Here is a 12,166-nt window from a genome sequence, read left to right as displayed (position 1 = left end):
CATATCTTGTCTGATACTGGACAGGATACCCAATATTGCATCATTATTGCATCATTGCAATATAACATCTACCCTAACATTGCATCATTATTGCACCAATATTTCTACTAGAAAAAAGAAAAGAAAAAAGAATGAAAAATATTAAAAACGAAGTTAAAAAATATTTTTAATGTAGGTTTAACTTTTCATTAAGCAAGTGAAAACACAACGATATATATTTTTTACCAAATAGTATTTGGAAACTTAAAATAATCGCTGGTAAAGTAATTAAATACAGTTTTTATTTTTGCAATGAGTTACATTTTTTACTTATTAATCACTAACTTTTTAAAAATAAAAATGTATTATTAGTTGCAAAGTTGCAATTACAAATTTAAGAAATAATAATAAAAGAAAATTAAACATTTTTTAATTCATTTATAAAAATGTCAAGAAAGAAAGAAATAAGTTAATTTCAAATAATTTTAAAATTGTAATATTTAATTTAGTTAATATTAAATAACTAGATTCCATAATATACTTACCCAATAGAGTTAATTTTTCAATTAAACTCATTTTGCGACAATATTGCAGTAGTATTAAGAAAAAAAATTTAATATGAACCTGCAAGCTAGTGGCCAATTTCCATAATAAAAAAAGGGAAAAAAAATGACTTTTTAAACAAACTTGCAAGCAATCTAGTAGCTGAATTTGCAAAGAAATGTCAGTTTTATTAATCAAATTTGACAACAAAAAACTTGATAAAAAGTACTGGTCAAGTGAAAGAAAAGATTATAAAAAAATTAATTGCAAACTAGGGTCAGAGATAAATACAAATATAAGGAGCATAGATAAGTAATTTGGGTTGTCTGGAATAAAAGTCATAAACACAACTTAGATAAACGATTGAGAAAAACCTAAATTTTTAACTTTAATGTCAGCAAAGTCATGGGTATAATAAAAAAAGACATACCATTCAGTGTGATGAATATAAAAAATCATTAATAACAAAATTAGAGAGTATGGATATAAAGGTAGAAGCTTAGATAATTTGATCAGAAATAAAGTTAAAAAATGCAATCTTAAAAAAAAAAAAAAACAATAGAGAAAAAATGAAAAAGATGATTTAGTGTATTACAAAAAAAAAATGCATAAAAGAATAGTCAGGGGATTCAAATCTAATTTCACAACAAACAAGTAATAAATACGTATTTTGCACAGACCAATGTATGTGATTATTGGAGTTATTGCTAATCAAACTATAATTGCTGTAACAACAATTATAGTTATAACTATAGCAACATAAACACTTTAACAAGTATGTATATACACATAATAATGTGAATAAATATGTATTTCCTGTTGTTATAGTAGCAAATAAATTTTTAACAAATATTTGATTTTACTTAAAATAGACTACAGCATCCCAAAATGGCTGCTACTATGACTTCAAAAAGATTCTGAATTACAACTACTATTAAGTATTGTTATTCTTGCTAACATTTATGACAAATTTTATTACTTGTAAAAAATTATTTAAAAAAAAAAGTACTAAAACTTAAAAAAAAAGGTTTAAAAGCTTTAAAAACCGACTCATTGCTTTTTTAGAAATGATAACTTACTTTAATTTAATGAAAATACCTGCAGTATAGTTCAAGATTTTATTCATTGGAAGTGATATTTTTACACTTATATTTGTGCCTTGCGTGATTACCAAAAAAAAATCGTAGAAGCCATTGACTTGAACTGTTGAGGGAATCACAAAAACTCTACCAACATCTTCATCTACTTGAATCCAAGTAGTTGCATTGAATGGACCTGCATAAGCATTTCCAATTGTTTGAGACCAAATCTGTAATCCAGGCAAATAAAACTGTGTCTTAACTATTGTACTGGTGACATAATTTTGAAATAATAAAGGTAAATCATTAGACAATGGTATCACAAATGCATTTGAAGCATCACCTAAATTCAAATAAATTATTTTACACAAATTTTTTATATACATTACAATGTTTATATACATCTATATACACTTTATACATACTGTTATATATATTTTTGTAGCTCTCGACAAGCTCTATCTAAGTGTACCATCAAAATTTACTACACTAGGTAAATGTCTCTTTTGATAAGAAAAACTAAAATGACTGTGAAAAAAAACATCAAGACAAAATATTTGTTTCTTGTTTGTCATTTATTTCTTCATATTTAGTCCATTGTCTTTATTAGTTAATACTTCGTCAATTCTCTTAGGCATTGACTCGATGATTTTGTCTTTTTTTTGTCAATATAAGCTTACTAATTTCTTCCTTGACTACTTTTTATAGATTTTCTATAGGATTCAAGTCTGGACTTCATGCTGGCTTATCTAACACCTCAATATTTTTGCCTTGGAGCCAGGCTTTGGTATTTTTTGCCATATGTTTGAAATCACCATCTTGCTAGAATATGAATTCTCCATCAAATATCTCTTGAGCAGATGGTATCATATGGTTTGAAAGAATTCTAACATACTTAAAGAAAGTCAATGTATTCTCTATAACATAAATATGCCCCACACCATTCCAACTGAGGCATGCTCAGGCCATGATACACATTTCATGCTTTATTGTCTGTTTAACATGCTGGTGCATTAATTCACCTGGTCTACTCCACATCCATTGCCTACCTTCAGAACCATTAAGGCATATTATTATTTTGTCCAAACATAATATATTATTCTGATCATTAATGGTCCAGTTTTGATACTTCTTTGCAAATGCAAGCCTCTTTGCAATATGTCGGTTGGTAAGTAACGGTTTTTTGGCAAATGCTCTACAATGTATATCATGTTCATGCAGCCTGTTTCTAACAGTTCAAAGACTTATATTGACAAACTCAATATCTCTGACTTGCTTTGCAATATCTGTTGCATTTGGTCTCACAGAATTTTCAACCAAAGCGAGGATATTTTGATCATTTCTTGGAGTTGTTTTTAATTTCACTCAGATCTTGGCAAACTTTTGAGTACCCCATGCTTTTTAATTCTCCACAAAGTATCTTGAACAGGTGATTTGGGCATGCCGACCTGCTGTACTATTTCCAGAACTGTTTTGCATTCTTTTGAGAGCAGTTCAATCTCTTTCTTGATAACTTCTGTTAATTCTTTACTTTTCACCACGGTAATGGTCATCAATAGATTCTAAATGTTACAAAAATAGAAACTATGATTTTAATGAATTTTACTTTTCTTGATCAAAAATTAGCAGGAAGTAATTGTCCATATACTTTTTTCTGAAGTCATTTTAGTTTTACTTACCAAAAGAAACAGCTACCTAGTGTAGTAAATTTTAATGGTACACTTAGAGCTTATTGAGATCTACAAAAATATATACAACAGTACGAGGTTTTGTTCATTTAATATGGAATTATATCTAAAATTAGTTTGTCCAGATTTTTTCCGTAACTGTATATATATAGTAATATATTAATAGTAATATATTTGAGCTGTGGCTTATAATTTGGTGAGTGTACTAAGTACACTTAGTATATTATTACTATATCATTATTCAGCATTTACATGTTATATTATTTAAAATCCATGTCAAGTTTAGCTTTAAAAGAGTTCACAGAAATAGCATTAATGACATCAGTAAAAAGTCGATTCAGGAAAAAGATGCTCTGTTAAAAAATAATGCTGAGGCAACAAAGTAGTTATTTTGCTATTAAATATCATTTGATGACTTCTTACTGATTGATAATTTCTTAACAAAATTTAAACTACTTTTTCAATTCCATTGAATAGCTTGTACATGTGAATCAAGTCACCCGAATCCAACTTACAACTAAAGTAGTGAGACCCATTTTATCTAATCTTTTTTTATAACATTCAATGGAAATATTCATCCTGTAGCACAATCATGTATCTTTTCTATAAGATTAATTTTATTTTTAAGACATGAAGACCACACAGATGGAGTGAATTTAATTAACAAAAGTTGTTTATATAATTTTAGTAATTTACTGTTTAAAAATGTATTCCTCAGCATACCCAAAACTTTATTTGCTTTACTAGCACAAAGAGTTATTTGATTTTTTCATTTTAAGTTAAAGGTAAATACTACATCCAGATTTTTTTCAGCGGCAGTGGTACTTAAAGGTATATTTTGCATAAAATAAATTTTTTTGGGGTTATTCTTACGAAAGTGGATTATTAAACACTTCTCAAAATTAAACTTCAATAGACATTTGTTAGACGAGTTGACAGCTTTATTTAGGTCATTTTGCAATAGGTTAACACTTGCTTCACAATCAACCCTTGATAATACTTTTTAATCATATGCATACATCTTTAAATATTTACAATGTTCTTAGGCAAATCATTAATATAAATAAAATATAGTAAAGGACCAATTACAGAGCCCTGCGGCACACTGCTAAATATATCCTTTCAAGATGAGACAATTTCTGTCATGATAACTCTTTGTCTTCTATTTTTTAGAAATGCTGCAATCCATTTTAACAATGTACTAGAATTCCCATAATATTTAAGTTTTATCAGTAGTCTTTTATGGATTACCAAATGAAATGCCTTTGCAAAACTAAGGAAATTACAACTACAGGTATATTGTGAGGTAAATAATACAAGATTGCGTCTTATGTCTCAATAAGGTTGGTTGAACAAAATCTTTTTAAAACAAAGCCAAATTAATTTTTCAAAAGAAGATTATTTGCATTTAGGAAATTCATAATTAAATCTCCCACAACCCCTTTTAGAATTATATACAAGTTATATAAGTTAGTGAAATTAGACGATAACTTAATGGCAATAGTTTACTTCCTTTTTTAAATTGAGGACTAATATTGGCTGATTTCCACTGAACAGGTAGTTTACTAAACTCAATGGAAACAGTAAATATATGTGCAGATCTTATTGAACCTTTAAGATTAAAAGTTTAATAAGATCTGCTCCACGCAACTTCTTTGCATTTAAATTTTTTAATCTATTAAGAATATCTTTGTATGAGATTACATCAAAATCCAAATTTTTATTGATTTTAATTTGCCAGCATTTGCACCTAGCAAATGCTCGCAAATTAAAACCATTCTCTTGAAACTTATTACTTAGTAAATTTACTAATTTGGTAAATTTATAAATTTGATTTGGGTCATTTGTCACTAAACCATTTTTATTATGTAATGCTTTAATCTAATTATTGATCTGTTGTTGGCTATTCACGTATTTGTAAATTAACTTTGGATTTTTTTTATCCAATATCACTATTTTTCATAATTTTGTCTAGCTTTTCTTGATTCGGTTTTGAATATCTTTTAAATTTTTTTTTTGTATTCATTCACGAGAGATAAAACTGTCCATCATAAGGAACAGTTGCAAAATCTAAGGGTTTTATTTAATATTATTAATTTTTCAAGATCGTTTTTTATTAATATTTAACTTTTTAACTGCAATGTATAATTAATAGGCCATATTCATGTAAAATATAAATATATTATACATTTTCTGGACTGATTTGCCATTAAAACACATTAACCAATCCACATTGGATAACAACTTACTAATTGAATTGAAATTTGTTCATTGATAAAGTTATTTCGATCTAACAATCAACTATTTCATTTGGTCTGTATATACATCCTAATGAATAACTGGCATGACTGACTGTAGTTCTGTTTTTTTTGAAAACCAGATAAACAATAACATTGTCTCCTGAAATAATTCTTCCCTACCCAAAAGCTCAATAATTAACTAGAAAGGGTCGCCCTATGAAAAAATCATGCATTCTTACTCTAACTTCCGTTCCAATAAAACTTCAAACTGACATAAAAAAAAAGGGCAAAACTACTAAGAAAATTTTTTTTCAAAACCGGTTTTTGAAACCTGTTTTGAAAAAAAGGATAAGCTTTGATTTGGAGCTAGATTCAGAATTAGAAAAAAATTGAGATGAACTTTCTTACTAAGCCTCATTTAGAAGTTGACTTTCAAGTTTTGGAAGATACAAGTTTTGAAAAAATCAAACTTGGATTTTTTATATTAACAAAAATTCAAGGCAATCGTGCTGTAAAATACCTTGCAGCAGAGGTCCATGAGGTTACTGACAGATTTTTATAAATAAAGTATTTTAAAAAAGACACGAACTCACAAAGGTTTACAAGAGAATGAAAAACTTTGTATGGCTTGGACATATCAGAGGTGCCCTTTGAGTTGCCACATCCCTCTGTCCCAGGAAGTTCGGCACAACAGCTAAAAAAGTACCATTTAGAATTAAACTTTGATTGCTTGAATGTGGAAGCCATATTGCATTATTATTTTCTTAAAAATCATTATTATTTCTTGTGTATGTTTTTAATTTTAATCCTTTTAAAAGTTTTAAATTTCAACCAGTTAGATTCTTTATTAGCTTCAATTAGGCTTATGTAAAATCAAATTGTATAGAATTTTAAGTATTTTTTTTATATATTATATCAAAATTTGAAAATAGGTACACCAAGGTACACCATTCTTCCCTATATATTATACAAATATTATATTTGATTAAAAGAATTATTATATTCATCTATTGATAAAATACCATGTGTTTCTACAAGTCACAATGCTACATTTCGCTATGCAAATGTATTTTATTTACATACAAACAAACGTAATTTGATATGCAACAGCTGCATAAAAGGGTAACCTCCTGCAACGTAAAAATGTTACTCCTTGGTTATGTAAAAATAATGAACATTTGCAACCAAACCATTATAATGTTATGTATTTTTTTAATATGTAAAATAATTTATCATTACTAATAAATAAAAACTAATGAGACTTAACTTATCATTACTAATTAATAAAAAATAACTAAAAGTTTTTTATACCTTTTGATATATTTGTTTGTATTTCAACTTCTTTATCCACAAACACAATAGCGGGATTAAAAATTATGTTCCATTCAATTATTCCTAATGAGAGTTTGAAAAATGCAAAATTGGTCAAATTGCAATCTAAAGTACTATCGCTATTTAAACATGTACTTGTAACACAGGTATCAGTTGTTGATATTTGTAAAGGTGGAAGTGAAGCATTTCTGCAGAAACAAAGCTGCCCTTCAAGAAAGAAGGCATCACTGAAAATTGGTGGAGTATATGAATTGCAAACACTGATACATGAAATATTTGATTTTACATGATAACCACTAGCTGTTAATTGCAGATTTGCAGAGTCGCCATTAATACAACCTGAAAAAACTTTAAAAAAATGAAAATAAATTATAATAAATATCCTTCTCTTTAGCCATTAAGTAAATTCAGATATAATGTAAATAGAGTATAACTTGATTACAATTTAAAATTGTGCTATAGAATGAAAGTTTTTAATAGCAATATAAATAGCATACTTATATATAACTATACAAATAATATATACTTATAAGAGTGATACAAGCAAAGACAAATTAAAAAAAAAAAGTATATAAATATATATATATATATATATATATATATATATATATATATATATATATATATATATATATATATATATATATATAACTATGAATGTGAGTTCAGATAACATCTCTGATGTCACACTAAGACAGCCTGCTCCTGGGGGCTTAAGTACACACATAACTACCTTTAAATATACTGCTGCAAAGGAGTGCCACTACATTGACTGAGGGTTTGGCATGTGGCAACAATCTTTTAAACAAAATATTATTATTTTCCTTAAGTATTTAAATGTCTTCTGTGGTAGAGATCTGCCTAGTGAAGAAAATGGTTTGCATGATAAAGAGAGCTAACCTTAGCGAAGGCTAACATTGCAATAGATCAAACTTATGATTACCATTAAAGGTCAGTAGTAAAAGATAATCCAAGAAGATGTAAACTTGAGTATAGATGAGTATATGTTGCTATTCAAAAATATTTAAAATTGAAGATTAAATCATATATATATGCCTGAACAGTGCGGGGGTCATCGGGTAGGATCAACCGCCCTTTTTTAATAAATTGATAATAACGTTTTTAAAATAATGTTATTATCAACATTTTTTAAAAAATGTTGATTATAACATTCGATTTGACAATCGAATTGTGATGTGTAAAAACCTCACGTGTATTACAATAAATACTTCATTTTTTGCTATAAAATGCAGTGTTGAGAAAATGTAAGGTTTTCCCAGATTATCTCTAGAAAATAAATGCTATAGATATAGTCATTCTATATATTTTAGAATAGGTTTCTTATAAAAAACATATTTTTAAAAAAATTATTGGGGGCCTATACATTTATTTAACTAGAAAATTGAAAAAATTACAGATTTATTTATAGTTTTAAATAAATCAAAAATTAGGTTCGGTGTCACTCGTATAGTTAAAAACTAGTCATTGGAGTGATACTTAATAAAATAAACAAATAAAGCAAAAAACAAACAAACAACAAAAAGTATTAATATAAATAGTGACCAAAAAATAATTATAATAAAAAGAAGAACTATAACTATTAAAAAAAACCAGACTTATAACAAAAAAGATAAAAGTGGATGAGCTTACATGGAGATAATGAATGAATGAGATAACACAAAGTTTATTTAAAAACTTTGGCATATATATATATTTGGCATATTATACAGAATTATAATCTTTGAAAGTCATTTTCTTGTTGTACGTTAAAATATGGGTAGAATTCAATAAATATGGCTGCGTATAAACTTTTTTTTAAATATATATATATTTTTTAATAATATATAATTATTTCGATATTTCGCTGATCTATCTTGATCAGCGTCATCAGGTATAATTTATTGTATTATTATATTGTATTTATTGTATTAATCCGTATTTATTGAATTCTAAACAGAATTATATATTAATTCTGACATATAAAATTTGCCGAATGGTCACACACGAGCAGTGAACGCCTGAGGGAAGAAATGAAGTACATTAGAATAAAGGAGGATTATTTTTCGAACAAAGCATATTTTGACAATTGTCAAGACAAAAAATAAAGATTAATAGAGGAATATTTAAAATGTAATTAAGACAGACAATGCCCCTAAACAGCACTAACAATAATAATAAACACTAAATTGTTTTCCAAACACTAATATTAATGAAGATATACAAAAAATATGTCACCAAATAAAAAATAAAAAAAACAAAAAATTGACTACAAATATAAAAAGTATGCATCCAGCAATGAGAGGCTTCAGAATGGAAAAAAACATTAATGCCAATGTGTAAACATAATTTGTGTAGTGATTAAGTAATAAACATCTCCTCAGAGTCGCGTCTATTATTACTGGCGTTTCGATGAGGATCAGCACTTATAACTAGTTTATCCCGTCAGACAAACGTTTTAGTCATAAGTCAGTTATAAATTCATGCATAGGTGTTTAATCCATCATGGTTTTCTAGAGTATGACTGGGCTGGCTTGGTGTAGTTAAGAGATAAATCTTGTACGCTGGTTACTAACAACACAAAACTCTACTGACATAAACGACATAAACAGCACGGACTTACACATTACACCTATACACCCTTATGCATATATAGCCTTTTTACATCGTTTGCATGCTTTTTGTTCTTTTATAAGATAAACTATCTTTGTTTGAACTCATTCTTATTTACATAATATTTTCTTTTAATATATAGTATGTGGTTGGAATGTTAAATACAGGTTTGTATGTTATGTATATGTGGTTATCGTGTGTGATTGTTTTTTCATTTTAGGATTCATATAAACTTATATGCGCGATTCTTTTTGACTAGCTTTCGACCTGTTTTGTCGACGGACGTCTTTTTGTTGTTGTTTTGTTATGGTCTCAAAATTACGTTTAATTCGGACCGTAGAGAAAACTTTACTTTTTCGGAAACTTCGGTTTAGATAATATCTAAATCATGCACAAGTGTCGTTTAGAAGCCGTAGCTTCTGGACAATGAAGACTAACACAACTATGTCTCTTTTTAAGTAGTTGCCATCACTTTTCACTAGGTCGACCATTTTTAAAACTTATGTTATGTTTTTTAGCAAGCTTAGCAGCATAAGTGATAAATGTTTTTTTCCCAAAACCGATTCCCATTTGAGCACGATTGCCAGCATAATCAATTAGTTTTTCTTCAAGATCACCTAGCATTGGCTTTTTCCCTGGTTTCGCCCTATTTTGGACTTTCTAGAGATTATGGTTTGCAGAGTCGATTGCGGAACTTTATATGATACACTTGCTTTCCGTTGAGATATACCTGATGCAACTGCATGTACTGCTAGTTTCATGTTATTCTCAGTCCATAGCATGCGTTTTTTTATTATCCTTGTTGAAATAACTGGTTTCATATAAAATTATTATTAATTAAAAATAAAAAATAAAAACATACATTCATAAAATACTTTTAGGAAAATTATATATTTACTTTAATGGTGTATTTTTATTGAATCAACATTATCAGAACATAATTAACTATAATTATAATTAACTAAAACTTTATGAGTTCATTCTACTTTTAAAGTAACTTTAAAATTAGTAACTTTAAAATGATTATAAAACTAACTTTAAAATGATTGAGCATTTTACTTTTAAAGTAACTTTAAAAGTAGAATTAACTCAGAAAGTAACTTTAAAAGTAGAATGAACTCAGAAAATCAGAAATTATTTTAAATGTGGATTTTGGTAATATCTTAACTTAACTTTTCTCACACATGATTAATAACCAAGTGTGAGAAAATCCTATATAAAAATACGAAACTAAAAAATTTTATATCTGATACCATTTATTGGCCATGGCCAGTAAATGGATTAATTAACCGGCCAGTAAATGGTTTATTGGAAAAGGATTAATCTAATTCAGTTAAAACATTATCTGTGAAACATCAACTAAATACTTTTGTTTCAAAGTGTACATAAGATATTTATCTTTTTTTTCCTTCCTGAATGAACTGGCACAAATACTTGCAACGCACAAAAAAAAGATTCAAAAGTATGTATTTAAGAAAACAAAGCGTAAAATTGTTACATTTTTTATAATGTTTTTGACATTTAGTTTTAGCGACTAAAACCTTCTAGAACTTTCCTGAAATTGCGATATTTACAAAGTTTTAATGAAGTCATTGAGTTTAAATAATAATATAGGACAAGTCGTGTCATAGTTTTTTATGAGAAAAGCTTTTAAAAGTGGCCAGTAAATGGTTAATGGCCGTTAATTGGCGTATTTACCCTACATTGTTTTTATATCACGACTGATATTATTATATAGGTACGTGCGTATCTGCGATTTACGGCACCGATTTTAAAGATATAATCTGTGACCATTTTTTCACCGCGTGCTCGAAGTAGGTGTCATAAGGATGGGTTTTTCTCGTCTTTTTTTTAGAACCTAATATTGACTTTGATAATATTTTAAAAGTAGAGTGTTGTAAGTTTATTGAAATTTGTTTTTTTTTTTGCAGTTACTAATGTTTTTAGTGATTTCATTGCTACTGAAAACTTCGTTCTTGTTCTGGAAGTGAATTGACATTGAAGGCATGACGGGTTTTTTTTCTAACTTTTCAGTCAATTTTATATAACTATTTTCTATGTATCAGCCAAATTTCATTTAAAAATAATGACACGCTCATACTCTATTTTTGCACGCAAGAAAGGTACCAATTATTCTACTGTTGGAGGTTGTGGGGGGATGGGGGGATTCACGATTATGAGCATTTTGTATATTTGAACTTTTTTATTCATTAAAAAGTTGTTATTTTAGAAGAATGAAACTTTATCAAAAATATTGGTGATTTTTTTAAAGTATTCAAAACATGGTTTACACACACAAAAAAAAAACTATGCTATATATTTATTCTATATATTTATAAGATTCAAGTGATTTTTTTTTCTGTTGCATGTAATACAGCTTTTTCAAAAAAAAAAGTGTAATAATCATTAAAGTTGATTCAATAAAATAATTGATATGATTATTAAAATTATTTTTAGAGCATTATGGGACCTAAACAGAATCATCTATTTTATGGTGAAGCCAAAAATTATTTAACTTGTAACTTTACAATGCCAACTAATTTAAATATTGATTGTAGAAATAGACATATATTAAATACATTTATATCCAACAATGAATCATTTAAAACAACTGTTGAAATAGTCAATAAACTTTTTAATTTCAAAATATATAGTAGTCAGATTATGCAACAAGTAAATAGATCCAAATTCTATG

General features: G+C 27.4%; 1 protein-coding gene across 2 annotated transcripts in view; it reads right to left on the bottom strand.

Moving 5' to 3' along the window:
• LOC136084073 (uncharacterized) overlaps positions 1–12,166 on the bottom strand; it is a 185,511-nt gene that overhangs the window by 146,027 nt on the left and 27,318 nt on the right. For both annotated transcript variants that reach the window (XM_065804189.1, XM_065804190.1), the window contains exons 3-4: positions 6,841–7,209; positions 1,621–1,944 (exon numbers count right to left, since the gene is read on the bottom strand). In XM_065804189.1, the coding sequence (XP_065660261.1) occupies positions 1,621–1,944; positions 6,841–7,209 (693 nt within the window). The remainder of the gene's footprint in view (positions 1–1,620; positions 1,945–6,840; positions 7,210–12,166) is intronic.

This window comes from Hydra vulgaris, chromosome 08, assembly GCF_038396675.1.
Source record: "Hydra vulgaris chromosome 08, alternate assembly HydraT2T_AEP".
Lineage (NCBI taxonomy): Eukaryota > Metazoa > Cnidaria > Hydrozoa > Anthoathecata > Hydridae > Hydra > Hydra vulgaris.
Note: the sequence above shows the minus strand (reverse complement) of the source record. Positions and strands in the feature narration are given on the sequence as shown.